The sequence below is a fragment of the Spermophilus citellus genome, assembly GCF_964194105.1.
Source record: "Spermophilus citellus genome assembly, chromosome: 4".
NCBI classification, from domain to species: Eukaryota; Metazoa; Chordata; class Mammalia; order Rodentia; family Sciuridae; genus Spermophilus; species Spermophilus citellus.
In genome coordinates, this window is record NC_138185.1 from 58,636,577 (window position 1) to 58,654,639 (window position 18,063).

The 18,063-nt window shown below is 37.5% G+C and overlaps 1 protein-coding gene across 2 annotated transcripts in view; it reads left to right on the forward strand.

The window, feature by feature from the left end:
* LOC308646900 (uncharacterized protein) overlaps positions 1-18,063 on the forward strand; it is a 132,649-nt gene that overhangs the window by 68,722 nt on the left and 45,864 nt on the right. The window contains exons 3-4 of one of the 2 annotated variants that reach the window (XM_081290453.1): positions 2,745-2,902; positions 5,735-6,582. The exons of the other annotated variant lie outside the window; for it this stretch is intronic. Coding sequence (XP_081146579.1) covers positions 2,745-2,902; positions 5,735-5,823 — 247 coding nt within the window. The 3' untranslated portion in view covers positions 5,824-6,582. Of the gene's footprint in view, positions 1-2,744; positions 2,903-5,734; positions 6,583-18,063 lie in introns of those variants that run through there. 2 annotated transcript variants of the gene reach the window in all.

The following is an 18,063-nucleotide window of genomic DNA, read 5'->3' on the forward strand; positions in this document are numbered from 1 at the left end:
AGAGGGTTGGCTAGATGTGTGGGCAATATGTCAATGATTATTTCTGGTAGGGCCCTAAGAGCATGGGAAGTGTCTCTGAAGAATGGCTTATTTTAACAGAAGACAGAACTGCCTGACCTGGGTTTTATGACAGATGTCAAATACATCGAAGTGTGTTGTGAAGCAGATCACCCTATTGACAAAGAAATGAAAGACCACCAGGAAGATGGATGGGAAGCGTTCCTCCAGGGATTTCTTGTCTCTTTCGTGCAGGTCTGCCAGTGAACCCGAAGAAGGGGCTGGAGGGCAGGTGAGAGTGGACGTTTTGGAGAGAAGTCTGAGTGTTTGTCTATTCATGAGATTTGGAAAGAGAAGCCTTCGACCTTCAGAGTCTAGTAGGATAATACAGGGCAGGGAGAGCAGGGGGACCAGGGCACAGGAGCAGGCTGGGTACCAGGGCAAAGCCAGCAAGGCCTCCCTGAGAGAGCGCTCCTCCTGCAGAGGCCCACTGGGCAGCTCTTGGACTTCCTCAGGATGTGTTTGCTCTTCAGCCTTCCTTCCTGAGTTCAGTTTGACAAATATTTCTTGAGGGTCCCCCATGGGCCAAGCACTGTGTTAGGCACTGGAGAATACCACAGAGCTCCTGCTCTGGCTCCTGATTTCTTTCCTCCTGCTAACTTCTCTTTACTGAATGACATAAGATTCTGGAGTCAGTTTTTTGCTACTGGATGGTCTACAATTGGATGTGGTCACTTCTCCAAGCTCATTTTCCTTTACTGGAAAAAGGGGCTTAGGACTCCTGCCTCATGGGGTGGAGGGTGCTGTACATTGCATTGTTTTTACACATGGCCCATAGTAGGCATGAGAAGGGAGGGGACAGGAACCTACCAGCTGAATGTGTCACCCACACAGCATTTCCAATGGTCCCTTCATATTGTTTACCTCCTATAACTGTGGGAGCCAAGCACAGGAATGCAGTGCAGAGTATTTGGGTCCATGGTGGACTATATATACAAGAGAGGTTTCAGGAATTTATGAAGGACCTGAAAGATTCCTATGGCCTAATGGTGTGATAGCCATAATAATGTCATAGTTCAATACACAACTCACATATTGGTGGTGCTGCTGGTGTAGACTAACCTCTTATATTGCTAATCATATAAAAGGATAGCACATGCAATTAAGTGTAGTACATGATACTTGATATTGATATGAAATGATTATGTTCCTAGTTTACGCACTGACTATGCTATACTTTTTATTATTAGAGTATACTCCTACTTAGTGAAAATAAAAAATTTACCCTAAGCAGTCTGCTGTGTGAGGCAGCAATGGCCTCAGCCCTCTCATGTTCACCTCATCTCTTATTATATTTTTTAATTTGTTCTTTTTAGTTATACATGACAGTAGAATGTATTTTGGCAAATTATTCATCTCATATCTTGACTGCATCAAGAGGCCACCTGGAGTGCTCCACATAGATCATCTGGATTTGCTTGAATGCATGCTATGGTGTTCACACAACAACAAAACCACTAGCAACGCAGTTCTCAGAAGGAATCCCTGTTGTTTAAGTAATGCACAACTATGACGATTCTGGCTGAAATCAATGAGGTAGAAATGGAGATGGTAGAGGAAAAAAATTGTCCTGTTTAGAAAGAAGCCACCTCAAAGTCAACTAGATAAAGAAGCTATAAAGGGGGAAGTGATGACCACCTGTTTGCCTTTTATCTCAAAAATAACACTCTTCAGGGTGTTTATAGCATTCTTCATCAAATTGATATTCCATTGCGTTATAATCTGTGTGTGTCCCTGTGTCCTCAGACTCATGTGTCAAATATGCTTAGCAGGAAGCTGCTACCTGGGGCAGATGGATTATAGAAAGGCTATCCTTTCCTCAGGTGGGAATAGCCGGCATCAGGGTGTGCAGCTCTCCTTCAGCTGAGCCCTGGGTACAGGGCATGACCGAGCCAGTGGTTTGTGGTGACTTTGCTATGCTGGCATGCAACATAGGATGTGGCTCAATGTCCATGCTCAGTAGTGTTTGCAGACTCAATTTATTATGGTCACTATTGTGCAGCGGGTATTGTAATTTCAAAAAAGTTACTTTATTCATTGGAAAGACATAATGGACAAACTATGAGATATCACCACAACTATATTTTTGGTCTTCTTAAGAGGTTTCTTCTTTAAGCCAATCACAAAAAAAGAAAATAGCATTTCACGATTTCTTTGTGTGTTAATATAAGCTTATAAGGGATTTTTAAATGGTTGGGTTATTCTATTTTATTTTATTGTGTGTGTGAGAGAGAGATAAAGGGAGACCAGAGGGCCTTTGGACTATTATGGAGAAACTGAGGCAGCACAAATAATTAAAGGACTATTCTTTACATCATGTGGGATTCCTTAAAATTAGGTAAGGGATGAAACAGTGAAACTGAAAAAAGTTACAGGGAAAGTTAGTTGTGGTATAAAATATTGGTTGATTTAAGTATTTTTCTTCTGCCTCTTCTTTTTTTAAAATTCAATTTTATTTATTTATTTTTACATTACAATTCTTAATACCTATTCTTTTTTAAAAAAAAAAATTATTTGTATTTTTTAGTTATACATGACAGTAGAATGTATTTTGACATCTTATGCATACATGGAATATAACTTCTTTCTGCTTATTCTTTAAAAACTTGCTACCAGAGAAAAGTAAAAATCCTTAATAAATGTAGGAGCTCTATAATCTCCTGTGTTGGTCTTTTGTTTTGTGGCAGAATTATGAAGAGAAATCTGTGGAATGCAGATCTCATCTGCAGGACTTTCCCCCTCTTGATGGACTGGGCTTTTGACCATTATAGCCCTGGGGGATGGGGAAAGGCGGGTGGTGTAACCTGTTCAAAGATCCATTCCTCCAAACCAACTGCCAGAGTGGGTAAGTGCTTTTCCTGGGAGCAGGGAGTACAGGTGTCACGAGATGGAGAACACAGAATCTGTGTGCAAAAAAAAAAAAAGGGGCGGGGGGGAATAAAGTGGGAACTAGAGGAGAAATTGCAGCTGCCTTCAATGGGATCCTAGATTAGCTCTGTTCCTTCAAAGAAGAGAGGGATCTTGCAGTGGCATCTGTCTCTTGGGTTCGCTTGAAATACCAAAGGAGAAACGATGCTTAGTTTGAATCTAGAAAACATAGAATCTGTCACTGGGCAGAGAGGGAGGAGCACAGAGCCTTGCAGCCACAAGTGTATTCTACAGATAACTTATTTCTCCGCTTCATCCTGAAATTTTTTGGTCTCCCCTTGTTCTTTTATTTCCCCCTTGAATTTGCATTAAATTCATTATTGACTCTTAAAGGAGAGAGATTCTCAAGGGTTTAATTGAGATATAATACACTACAAATAAAAAATGCTGGATGGAGGGAGGGAGGAATTCACCACTGCTTTATTGAACTAAACGCCATCTCAAATGTTTTCACCCTTTCTGAAGAAAAATATAGCCCTCTCCTTTGGGAAGTTGGACATCTCAGAAGCCTTTATTAACTTGATCTTTGGGAATAGTGTTTTAATTTTTTCCATAATCATCATGCAAATGGATCATGACAATCTCTGGAAGGGCAAAGATGTGAACCAATGGCCTCATTAACTCCAATGCTAGAGGGAATCGTGTGTGTACCAGCCGGTGCCCTTATCCCATCGTGGCCCAGGCCTTCTTTGTGTAGGACTTGGTCCAGTTCCCAGAGGAAGCAGTGGATAGTTCCCTGCCTGACCTGTTTAAATTGCCTCCTGCATTTTCCTTCCTTACAAAATAACAGGAGGATAATTTGAAAGGTCCCAATCTTCCGAAAGAAATGCCTGCATTCTGCTGAACTCCATGGCATCTCTAACTCTCCTATGATGGAACTGTGTGCGGGGTGCATGCATTCTATCCGGATCTTACCTTAATGATATTGAGGTCTCAAATTGCTAAACTTTGGGCAGTAAATAGAGTCAGTCAGCATTAAAATGCATGGCTCATTTACATAATTCTGAATGCTGTTCTGCTGAATGAGGAAGGTTTTTTTTTTTTTAAAAAGGGAGTGTTTTAATTTTAATTTAGTTCAGAGAATGGCAGAGACAAATAGATCTGTCCAAAATATACTTAGTAACATATTTTTGAGTTGGTTATTAGTTTTATGTAAGTGGTGCCTCTTTTTATTTTTATAAACTGTGAATTTCAGGAGGAAGCAGAATCACATGCAATATCCTTTTATTGATTGCCTGCCATGTGCCAAGCAAGGTGTTAAATGTTTTCAAATGCTGCCTCATCTATCCTCATCCTACAGACAAGGAAAAGGAGGTGTGAAGAGGTGAAATATCTTGCCCAGCTGGAAAATGGCAGAACCATTTACAGATCTGCCTCACTGTTAAAAATATCTCATGCAACTCTTGGAAAATTAACTTCTTTGGAGGTTTATGCAGTTAAAGACTGTTTTTTAGTGGATCTGGTTACACTCTTCCATAGTAAGGAAGTTCCTACACCTCTCGGGGCTATCATTATGTCTCTTGATAAAGATGGCAGTCATTGCCTGATGTCCAGAACCCTTCCTGGCACATACAATGGCTTTCCACTGATAACTAGCCCAAAAGTCTCTGATTTTGGAAATGAAGGCTATCTTCTCCTAGTGAGAGATAGATGCATGAGGTACACAAGAAGCTGTGGATGGGGAGGAATATCAAAACAGCCAGGCCAGTCTCTTGAAATACAATGGGGACACATATATATCTCTGCTATGTTTTGCATATGGTTTCATATGAGGGTGGTGTTTACATGTGGACCCTTTGGAAAGCAATTAAGATTAGATAAATTCACTAGGGTGGAACCCTTATGCTTCAATCCTGGTGGCTTTATAGGAAGAGGGAAAGACACCAGAAAGACACACAGAACAAACATAATCTTTGGGATGCCCTGCACCACCTCAGGACTCCACCAGCAAGAAGGTCATCACCAGAAGTGGCCCCTGTACCTTGTATCTGCAAGCCATGAGCCAAAATAAACTTATCTTCCTTATAAACTAGCCTGCAACTGGTATTTTTGTATAGTAATGAAAAACAGACTCATTCAATCTGTGTTTGGAAATCTTTTTCTTTCAACTACAGTGAAGAAACAGGTTGTGCGTGTTTTGTTTTGTTTTCTTAATCATTTATATCTCTCTGGAGAAATATTATAAACATGTGCATTGACAATGACTGCTTCTGGGGTTTTGAATTAGAATACAGTGAAATATACATTCTATCAATATTTGTTGAGTGCTTCTCCCTGCACCTGCTGGGTATTATGAGAGAGCACAATAGTCTTGTAGGAAAGGTAGGCTGCAAAATCAGAAAAATGATCATAAGATCTGTAGTAGAGCAAGCATCAAGGAGCAATTTGTACAAGTTTGGAGCTGAGTCTTAAAGTTTTTCATAGGAGTTCCTCAAATTGATAAGTTGGGCAAAACACATTATTTTGAAGGAACTTAATATCTAACTTAATAAACCAAGAGCATATTATTGCCTTGGAAACAGCAATAAACATGATGTCATGATGTGATTGGTCTAATGTGATTAGTAAGGTAGTACTCAATGGAAAGGGCTTGAAGTCAAATAAAATGTGGGGAACACTGGAAAAGGCCAGTTCTATTGACTCTTTCCTGTAGGCCTTCTCAGAGCCTTTCATATGCTATTCTGCATTGTAAATTTCCAAAAATTTACCTTAAGCCTATTTTGTCTTTCTGTTTTCACTGTGTACACAGGGTTCCATGAATCTCATGGTGGAAAGTGCTTCATTAGGGTGGAGGAAGCTGCATTAAGAACAAGAATGATTTTGGTTTCAGAAAAGTAACTTTGAACACCTGAAGGAAGACTGCAATGGTGACAGATGAGGCCAAAGGCAACCTATAACAAGGCTGTTAAAATCTTCTGGGGAAGAGAAAGCAAGAGTTAGAATTAATGCAGTGAAGATGGGAAGAAGGGATGGACCTGTGAGTGAGCTGTGAGCAGTAGAATGGATACTCTGCCACCCTAAGGAAGTGGAATGTCTAAAAAAGATTTAAAAGGGACTCTTAAGTTTCTAGTTGAGAAGCTTGGACGGTGAAGAGAAATGTTGGATAGATGAGAAATTGAATTTAATTGGGGATGTGGTAATAAATGAGCTGTCTGTAAGACATACAGTCAGAGCTGGTCAATTCCCATTCAACAATTGAAGATTCTAATCTACAGCTCAGGGTGTACATGAACATGATTTTATTTTTCTATGATGCTTCAGGTGACACTTTATCATCTTGCCATGTCTCAGGGGTCATCAATGAATATCAAGTGTTGCTTGGACCATAAATGTATAAAAGCACAGATTGTAGAAAGCTGTGTTTAATAGAAAATGAATACAAATGATTTATTAATTTTATTCATTGAGCTATTAATATGTGCCTATCATAGCAATGGTACATGAGGAAAAGAGAAACACACACAAACAAACAAAAAAATAAAAAGGCAAAATCCTTGTTCAATTCGTTTGTCTTAAGCTTACAGAAGATATTGCAAATGGACAGAATACCTGTGTTATGATTCCAATTCCAATCTTTTCCTTGCTTATGTGGCTTAAGGCAAATGACAGAACTTTTTAAACCTTTGTTTTCTCATGAGAAAATATTGTTTGTAGAATATTATTTATAGATCATTGGTATCTTTGTTACTAGGGAGTTGTGAGGATTAGCTAGGTTTAAAACAAAAAAATACTGTATTTTGAAAGTAATAAATTTCTTTGGGAAATAATGAATGCATTGTGATCTATTTAATACATTTTACCATTACTTTATTTGATTTCCAGTTAAGCCAAATAATAATCTGCCTATTTGAATTGCAAAAAGCAAGCTGGTTTGAATTAAAGAAGTGTGAAAAACTCTTCGTTGAGAAAATACGTAACACTTCCATCAATTAAAAATAAGTAAAATGTGTTAAAAATAATGAAAAGTTCATGTGTAATTGAACTGGCTTTTTTTCATAAGCCTATATTTTTATCAAGCTTCATGAAACAAAAATTGAATTGGTGCCCAATGTGAATTCTGTGTTAATTGTTATTATTCCCATAAAGTTCACATGATTAAAAAAAGTTTTGCAGCTGTGCCAACTCAAAATGCATAGTACCTGCCTTTCATTTTCTCTGGATTTATTTTTGGTATTAAAGACCAATATTCACTTTGGCAAACAGAGCATTTGCTAAATTGAAAACTTCCTTAAAACACTTGAAACTTTTGACATAGATTGCCAAAATCTCATGGTATTTGTGTTAATCTCACAAAACTTTCTTTGTTCTTTCTGGCTTCATCAAGAGTAAGACGTTTCTAGATTTACCTCCAATCCCATCATAATCTTAAATATCTTTGCGCTAGAAGGCACTGCGATATTAATTAAAAATACAGTCTAATTATTTACCCTAGTTGGTTCATACAAACCTCTATAGTATAATCAGTGGACTCCCTTAAGGGGTTTCATGGTATTTCAGAGTGAAGTGGGAACATTTGCTACTGACTTACTCTTGGATGGCGAGTGTAATTAAGTGTAACCTACAATTCACCTTTGGGTCACTAGATAAAATGGAACTTACTTGGGCAATGTCCAAAGGTATGTGCTGATATTGACTGAGTGCCGGTGGGTGGCAGATGTAAATGAGAAGACCTTTTCATTTACCTCCAGGAGTCTTGGAGAACATTCTGCGTGTTTCTGAGAGACAGAGGGAAAGCAGAGGGCAGCCAAATAGGTCATTCGTTTTACTCCAAGACAAGGCACCCTAAGCCAAGCTTGGGATCAGCTCAGATGGCTGCAGGTGTTTGGTGACAATCTCTTCTCACGTCTGGCCTTAGCACTGACCTAGTGTTGCTGGGTGTGCCTGGGGCTGAATCTTCAGGGGCAGCTGCTCTTTGGAAGCAAAGCAGAGACACCCTTCCTGGTCCAGCATGGGGCTCAGGTTTTTTAAAACTCCTTGGGGCCCAGAGTGCAGCTCAGTGACAGAGCACTTGCCTAGCATGTGCAAAATCTGGGTTCTAGCCCCAGTCTCGCAAACAAAGCAACACAGAACCTTATGTTCTTGGATTTAGCTGGCATAATGAGGGAGAAAATTCTTTCTAAAGAAGACTCAAAGGGTCCATAGGCATCCCCCACAAAGATGTTTTGAAAAAAGTGACAGCAACCAAACTGGCTTAAAGGCAGTTTTAGGACTGGAGCCTGCTTTAAAATATAAGCCTGTGTCTGAAAGTTCCCCTCAATGTGCATCATGGGAAGAAGTAAGCCCCACAGGAACAACCCCATAAGGGAGCAAAGAGTTTGAGCAATGGCAAACAGTAGTGAAAATCAAATGGTATATGATTTTTGAATATTTACACATACTACAGCTCAGAGTGACTGAGCTGTATGCTTATTGAGGAATGGTATGAAGAAAAAGGGTGTATGAAGAAAAAGGTAACTTGGGCTATGTCTTTGGATACCTCGAGTGTTCTTTTGAAAAGCAGAAATCTCCTGGCACAGTTTTTACCTATGCAGGCAATTCCACAGCTCACTCACCCTCTCTCCTCCACAGCTTGTTCTGTGTTTCCACTGCTCACATTCCTAGCAGCTACAGCAAGTATCTTCCTTCTTGGACACCTCATTGGACTGTGAGCTCCCTGGGTCCAGGGCATGTCTGGTTTTGCTGACCCAGTCAGTGAAATTGACTTCTGTGGGTTTTCATCCAGCATCCTCATAGGGCTTTCTGGAAGCCCGATACCTTCCTACTGCCCATATAGATAGGGTTTTCTAACAACCTTAGAAAATTGACTAGGGCACAAGAAACTGCTGTGAAGATCAACTGGAGGAATAGAAATGGATCAAGAGATGAAGTTTTTCAGTTGAGTTTAGAATCTCTGTTTCACAACTGAATCGTCTAGTATCTCTTCTTGACCTCCTTTGCAGAGCAACATAGGCCCCTCCTTGGAATGGTCCCTGTCAATCTACTCTATTAATGCCTGTGAGTTTTGCACAGCATCGTTTCCAAACTGAATGCCAGTTTAATGAGATTTCAGGTGCCAGAAAAAACATGAAGGGGAGATAGAAGAATAAATTTGTAAATAAATTTGTAAAACATATAATATCCTTGCTCTCATTGTGATTCATAATGCAGCTGACCTCACTAAAATCTCCAAGGCCTGCAAGAATTTGTTTAACTTAACACTTTTCAAGCATGATAAATGCCATTCTCTTTTCTGTACATAACCCTGGTCATCTTGTTAAATAGTTTGGAAAATCCTGCATTGGCTAAACCCAAACCTTTTGCCAGGTTTGGTCAACTTAACCACAAATGTGCCTTTTGAATTTCTGTCATGGCTTTCTCTCTCTGCTGTTTCTCCTTTTGGGACAAATGATAATTAGTTTCTCCATCCTTCCAAGTTCATCCAACTCATATGTTACCTCCTTCGTGAAGTCTACTCTGATATTCCAATTCAGGTTGGTGCTACATTTTCTCCTAGGTTTTAAGGCAATTTTCAGCTAGTCCATGGGGTATTTATTTACTACTTTATCGTTTTTTAGTATTCGTTTACTACTGTATTGCTTTTTTTTTTTTTTTACCATTTGTGTTTACAATGTTATCCCTTCTGTCTTTACAGTGATGCAATGAACTTTTAAGTTTCTCAGAGGGATTGATGATTTTAACTTTCACCTTAGGAGGTAGTCATGAAAGAATACAATTTTAGAATAAAACAAATGGTTATTCAGCTGCACTTTAACCAACCAGCTGCAAAACTTGGGGTAAGTTACTCAATAGCATCAGTTTTCTCTTCTGTTAAAAAGGAATAGTAAGTTATCCACCTGATAAAAGTGTTGTGAAGATTAAATGAATCTAAACATAGTGTCTGACGTATTTAACCAATTGATATATTTCAGTAGCTATTGTTATTATCATCATTACTTCTAATGTTTCTATAAAAATCTCCTTTATGTTATGATGACTATAGATGCTCAATACTTAGGATATCAAACTTCTGAGGATTCTGATCTTTTAGTATCCAAAGAGGCTGCCTGTTTCTCTGCAAAGGCAGAGAGAGATAAGTCAAATGTATCATTGCCTGGAAAGGAATGGTTGGTCTCTCAGACCAAGGGCTATGGCTGTGCCAGTCACCATCTCTGGACTTTCTGGTTCATCCAGATTGCAATAGTAAAACCCATGTGCAAACCAGGGATTAGTCCAAATGCATCCTGACTTCTAGTTGCTGTGACTTGCATGGAATGGATGTGATTCCCGTGAGGGCTGACTTGTATGTCTGCTGTACAGAACCTGGATGTCAGGGGATATGCAGCCATAAACCACAGGCTGGAGAGAGCCAGACTTTTAGTTGCTTTAGGTTAGTTCTCTCACTTAAATCCATGTGATTGCCTATGGTATGACAGTTCAGCAAAATCAGGTGTCAAGAGTTCTTTTATTTTTATATAATAAATACACATGAATGAAGAAAAAATTACTGTTCATTCACTAAATGTTTATTGAGAGCCTACGATGTGCTGGGCACAGTTATAGACAGTTATTATATAATAGTAAACAAAAGACAAACCTCCCTATTGCAATGAAGTTTAATTTTAGTGGAAAAAGTCAGAAAACAACCAAGGAATCCAACAAATATAATATATCGAATGGTGGTAAGTACTAGGAGAAAATTAAAGCAGGGTATGGCCAATACAGAGTTGGGAAGGTCAGGGAAGGTCTCTTGGATAAGATAACATTTAAGTAAAGGGGCAAAGGGAATGTGGGAAGAATGTGGAGTATGGGTCACCTAATAGGCAAGAGAAGAAAACCAAGATAAAGGGAAAGAGTGGCTTGAAGCGAGCTCAAGAAACAGGTCAAATATCCCAGCTAAGTCAGCATATTTTGTCTGTAAAAGGATTGGGAAGCCATCAGTGATTTTAAAGGAGAGGAGTGAGGAGTGGGTTGACAGAATAAAGTCGAAGTGGAGAGATGGCCTGGGAGGTCTAGCAGTAACTTAGGTAAAAGATAATGCTAGCTTTGATTAGAACAGGGTAATTCATTGTTAGATTTGCTGGATAATTCTTATTGTGGAACTTTCTGTAGAATGTTTAGCAACATCTCTGGACTCTACTGAGATGCCAATAGCATCTTCTGTCTCCAGTGTGACATATCCAGACCAATGAGTATTGCTGACCTATGTTGTTGGCAGAGATGAACAGAAGAGGTCAGATTTGAATAATTAGGTAATCGAGTTAATGAGAGGTGGTGGGTTAGGGTGACAATGAAGGAAAGGAAGAGGATGGGGAAGAAGCCCAGGTGACTGCCTGGTTTACTGCAGGAAAACAGTTGAGTGGTTCTGGAGGAGGAGCAGGCTTGCTGGGGAAGATGCTCATGTAGATCAGTCTTTAGAAGTACACAATTGGGGCAACCCATGAGACCCCTCCAGTGGAGAATGGAGCAATGAGTTGAATTTTCTGTTCTGGAGTAGAGAAGAGAGACTGCATGGAGGGACAGGATTTAAAATTAATGGCCCATGGACATTGCCTGGGGCCATGATGGAAAATTATGGGATTGATTAAGGACCTCCTTAAGAGTGAGAAAGGAGAGAAGAGGGCTGAGGATAGTGCCATAATTAACCTGAAGATCCAAGACTTGAAGAAAATGCCAGCAAGTAATTCAGAAAACACCCTGCAGCCTGTGATAGCCTGAATATGAGATGGCATGGTAACCACAAGTAGGGGCTCTGGAGTCCAATGGGTTGGCTTGGAATCCTGATTCCACCACTGAAACTTATATGACTTTGGCCACATTTCTTAACTTGTCTAAGCACTGCATTATTGTTGGGAGGGATTATATGCAGTGTTGTGTTTAAAATCTTAAGCACAGTGCCTGTGTTGTGGTAGGTGCTGTATAAAATGGTAAATGTAGGAAGAGAGGTGGAGAGGCACATCCTATAGAGGTAAATAGAGATGGAGATATTCTGTAAACACGTTCAACTAGAAGCCCTTGGCAGTGTTAACAGAAGGAGCAGAAGCATCTCATCTAGCATGCTTGAATAGGATCTGCTGTAACTCTACACAGCCCAAAGCCTGTCATGCCCTTGGGTAATGTAATGAAAGGTGTGTTTCTCCCTTCGGGACAGGCGCTCAACTGATACAATTTAGAGTCTCAAATTCCAGAGCTTAATTGTTTGTTCTACATACAAGTTAGCCCAGCTCAGAACACCTGTGGACTAAGTTCTTTTGATGCACCAAAGCCTGTCTTTTATTAAGCTCTTTGCAAGCAGTCAAAATAAGACCAAACTTCCATGTGTCACTGCTGATCCACATGGACATGAGCCATGTGGGAACTGCACAGTAAGTGCTTAAAATAGCAAGTGAATCCTTGGGCTCTGGAAAATATGGCTATGTGATTAATGTAACCAGAGTTAGATATGAAATAAAATTAAATATTTTATATATATATATATATATATATATATATATATATATATATATATATATATATATAAAACTTGCCCACACATATAAAATTCCCTATTAGTTGTACATGAGGTTTAGCCATGTTGAATCAATAAAAAATGATTTAGAACGGATGGTTTTCAACAGCTGGTTGCGCTTTCAGTCTTCCATAAAGAAGTTAAAATTAATTTTAATATGTTGATGGTGATTATTGATGATAATATTCATAATAAATATCCATTGGAAAAATCCTCTTGCACATCCATGTGACAGAGAGGTCAAGAATGTTAATGACGATCACCAGTACAAAACGCAATTCAGTCAATTACTTTAATTAAATCTAAGGCTACTTTATGTCTTCTCATTTATATAGTAAACTGATAGTGGGGAGAAGGGCATCATCTTCCTGTGGCTCATTCTAGAGTCTGAAGATGTGGTACTGCAATTGTGTTTTAACATCTGTAACTTTTACATCCTTGATATTCCTTGTGGAATAGTTAAAGTAATTGTGGGTCTTATACGTAATAAATGTTCTTTCTTTTATAAGGGGAGGAAGAAGCGAGGATTTCCCTTTAAATGTGCTTTTCTAGAAAGAGAACTTTCCCTCCACCGATGCTAATCTTGTATTTACAGACTGGGTTATATTGGCTGGAGCCAACATTCCAGTGCAAACGGTAGAAATGTCTACATTTCAGTGAATTCTTTTGCATTCCATTGTTTGGGATCAGAAGAAAAAGAACACAGCTATTTGAACTTCTCAGTACCACACGGGTGTAAGTGTTTATAACTCACTCAGTCACTATCACCATATAAAATGCTCTTTTGTTGATTGTGCTGTCATATAAAACTTTATATTCCTTATGTATTTATGTTGTTAAACTTGGAGAATATAAAGGTGAGCATTTTAGAAAATAAATCTATCAATTAAAATTCATTCACTTTTTTAACAAATTGTTATTTAGTGCCTGTTATGCTCCAGGTTGTAGTATAGGCATGTGTACATGGAGGGGTCTTACATTCTAGTTTGAAGGAACTGAGGAAACAAATGAAAAAGTAAACTAAATAATAAGAGTAGTAAGAAAATAAGCAGGATGGTAATAGGTGTCCAAGTTTTCCTGTTTTCCCCAGATTGTCCTTATTTTAGAATACAAAATCTTTCAATCTTATCCTGGACATTGGGACAACTTGCCACCCAGTACAGGTTGATATTTCTCTTCTGAAAATTTGAAATCCAAAATGCTCCAAAATTTGAACGCTAACATGACACCACAAGTGGAAATTTTTACATTTGACCTCATGTGATAGGTTATAGCAAAAAATGCAGGTATGCTAAATACATTGTATAAAATTATTTTCCATCTATGTGGATAAGGTTGATATAAAACAAATTATTTTTTCTTTAGACTTGCGTCCCATCCCCAAGATATTCCATTATGTATATGCAAATTTTAGCACATATGAAAAAAGAATCTGAAATCTGAAACACATCTGGTGCCAAGCACTTGGGTAAAGAATGCTAAATTTGTAATGGGAAAAAGAATAACTGGGGGTCAGGGTTGCTTTGGGTGGTCAAGGACAAACTTTCTGGAAAGGTGATATTTGAGTTAAGAGTGAAGCAAGAGTTGTCTTCACATAGCTATCAGAATGAGACACATGTCCCACTGGAAGTGTTCCCAAGGAAGGAATCCATGCTTGGAGAAGAATAAAAATATATGGGATATTTTCTGTGAGCCAGAAAATGGAAATATCTTATTTCATTTAATTCCTATAACTTCTAGTGGTGGGCATTATTAATCTCACTTCACATGTCAGACTTAAACTGATGAATATCTTCTAAAGTCTAAGCTAATAGAGAATGAGGGTAAGACATTTACATCCTGAATTCAAAGTCCTCACTAGGAATATGATGTGAATTGAAACTATGTCTGAAAAGAAGAATCACTTCATCAGAGTCAAACTATTGAAAAACAACAACAACAAGAAGAATCTTGCAAGCAGCATGGAAATTATGGTATCCTCAATAAGATTAACAACTGACTTCTTATCAGAAACCATGAAGGCCAAAAACCAATGGTTTACATATTCAAAAGGATGACTGAAAGATGATCGACACAGAATTCTATAACCTATGAAAATATCTTCCAAAACTAAAAATAAATGAAATCATCTTCACATACATATATATACACACAGATTGTGGCTCCAGATCTACCCTCTAAGAAGTACTAAAGGAAGTCCTTCATGCTGAAATAAAAGGACTCAAGACAGTAACAGGGAAATGAAATGATATAAGTAAATATAAAAGGTAGTACAAATAAAATTTTGCTTGTAAATATTTTCCTCTCTTATTTAATAGTCAATTGATTAAAGCAAGAATTATAAAAATGTGTTGGTGGGCTTATATTGTATAAATATATAGGTTATATGGCAATGATTTTACAAAGGATGAAGAGGAAGTGAAGCTCTATTGGAGAAAAGTTTTGGCATATGATTAAAACTAAGTTAGTATTAATTCGAACTAAATTGCTATAATGTTAGAATGTTGATTATAATACCCCCAGGGCAACCACTGAAAAACAACAACAACAAAAATAGTAAAACAAACAGCAAAGTCATTAAAAGAGCATACTATAAAAATTTTATTTACCACAAAAGAAGGAGTAATGGATAAGCAGAGAAACAGAAAAAGACATAAAATACATAGAAAGCATAGCAAAGCAGCACATATAGATATGAACTTATCACTTCAGTTAAAAGGCAGAGACACTGGCAAAGTGGATTAGCAAAAACAGGATTAAACTCTATGCTCTCTACAAAAGATGAACTTTAGATTCAAAGGCAAAAATATGTTGAGAGTAAAAAGAGAAGAGAGTGAAAGTGACTCTATGAATTCAAATGAAATAGACTTTAAGACAAAAATGCTGCTTGAGACAATAAGGGATATTTTATAACAAAAGGTCAACCCACCAGGAAGACACTACAACTATCCATGTGTATGTGTATGTATGTGTGTGTGTGTGTGTGTGTGTGTGTGTGTGTATATATATATATATATATATATATATATATATATATATATATATATATATATATCCAGACTGGAAAAGAAGAATTAAAACTCTCTATTTGAAGATGATATGATTTTATTCATAGAAAATCCCAAGGAATCCATTAAGAATTTGTTAGAGTTAATTGGTAGATAAGTTTAGCAATGTTGCAGAATGAATGGTCAATGTACGAAAAATCAGTTCTATTTTTAATCAATAGCGATGAACAAGGACCTAAAAATGAAATTAAGAAATCAATTCCATTTTTATGGGCATGGTGGCACAGGCCTATAATCCCAGCTACTCAGGAGACTGAAGCAAGAGGATCACAAGTTCAAGGCCACTCCTGGTAACTTAGTGAAGCCCTAAGCAACTTAGTGAGACCCTGTCTCAAAATAAAAAAAATAAAAAGGGCTGGAGATGTGACTTAGTGGTAAAGGGACTCTTGCTTAAATCCAATCCCCAGTACCAAAAAATAATAAAAAATGAAATTAAAAAAGAAGAAAGAATATAATTTTAACAGCATCAAAAATAATAAAATTGGGCTGGGGATGTGGCTCAAGCGGTAGCGCGCTCGCCTGGTGTGCGTGCGGCCCGGGTTCGGTCCTCAGCACCACATACCAACAAAGATGTTGTGTCCGCCGAGAACTAAAAAATAAATATTAAAAAAAATTCTCTCTCTCTCTCCTCTCTCTCTCTCTCTCTCCTCTCTCTAAAAAAAAAAATAAATAAAATTTTATTATTTAGGAATAGGTAAATATAACAAGATAAATGTAAGTATTATACATGAAAAGCTATGCTGACATCATTGAGACCTAAAAAGCTGAAAAGACATCTCTTGTTCACTCATTGGATAACTTAGTATCATTCAGATATCAATACTTGACAAAATGATCTACAGATTCAATATAGTTCTTTCAAAATCTCAGCTGTATTTTTTTCTTCCACTAATCAACAAGTTATTTCTAAAAATTAAAAGGTAATACAAGAGACTGAAAATAGTCAAAACAAAGAAATCTTGAAAAAGAATATTTCCCAATTTGAAAACTATAAAGGTATAATAATCAGGACAACATGGTTTTGGAAAAAAGATAAATATTTAGATCAATAGAATAGAATTGAGAATTCAGTAATAAACCCTTATATGTACAAATAATTTTTGTTTTTGTTTTGTGATGCTGGGGATTGAACAGTCAATTGATTTTTGATAAGGCTGCCAAGGCAAATTAATGGAAGAAAGCATTATCTCAAAATATAAAGCTGGGACACTGGACATCTGCTTGTAAAAGTGTAGACCACCATCCCCAATCCCACACCATGTCCTAAAAATCACCTCAAATAAAACTAAATGCAATAGCAAAAACCATAAAATGGAATGAGATATTTGTTGCCTAGTATAACACCAAAAGTAAGAGCAACTAAAGAAAAAACTTAGGTACATTTGACTTTATTAATGCTAATAAAAACTTTTGTGCTTCAAAAACACCATCAAGAAAGCAAAGACACAACTTGCAAAAATGTGAAGAATTATTTTCAAATCATGTATTCAATGAGGAACTTGTATCCAAAATATAAAAAAAAAATTACTCTTGCAATTGAAGAGGACAAATTTTGAAGAGGACAAATCTTTAATTAAAAATGGGCAAAGAATAGGAGTAGACATTTCTTTTTTCTGAGGAAAACAGACAAATGACCTATGAGTACATGAAAAGATGCTTGATATCATTAGTCTTTAGGACAATGAAAATCAAAATTACAGATTTCATTGCACACAGTCACTAGGGCAGCTAAGAAAAAAGACTGACAATAATAAGTGCAGGTGAATATGTGGAAAAGTTTGAACTCTCAGGCATTGAGTTGATGGAATAGTCAAATACCAGATTAAACAACTGTTTGGCAATTTCTCAAAATGTAAAACATAGTGTTTCCATATGATACGGTAATTCCAAACTTAGGTATATTCCAAGAGATTGGAAACATGTCCACATAAAAACTTCTTTAGGAATATTCTTAGCCACTTCATTCAAATAGCCAAAAAGTGAAACAATTCAAACACCCATCAACTGGTAACTGGATAAACAAAATGAAATATATCCATTATATGGATACCATTTGTCTTTAAAAGGAATAAAATATTGATAGATGACATAACACAGATGAAACTTTAAAACATTGCCCTAAGCAAAATAAGCCTGGTACCTACAACCATATATTGCATAACTCCATTTTTTTTGGTGGGTGATACTGGAGATTGAACGCAGGGGCACTCGCCCACTGAGCCACATCCCCAGCCCTAGTTTGTATTTTATTTAGAGACAGAGTCTCACTGAGTTGCTTAGTGCTTTGCCATTGCTGAGGCTGGCTTTGAACTTTCAGTCCTCCTGTCTCAGGCGCCTGATATAATTCCATTTTTATGAAATGTTCAGAACAAGCAAATTCATAGGGGCAGAATTATATTAGTGCTTTTCATGAGTTGGGAGGAGAGAATAGAGACTGACTGCTAGTGGGCACAGGATTTCTTTTGGGGGCCATGAAAATGCTCTGAATGTAGATAACAGTGATGGTCATGCCATTCGGACTATACT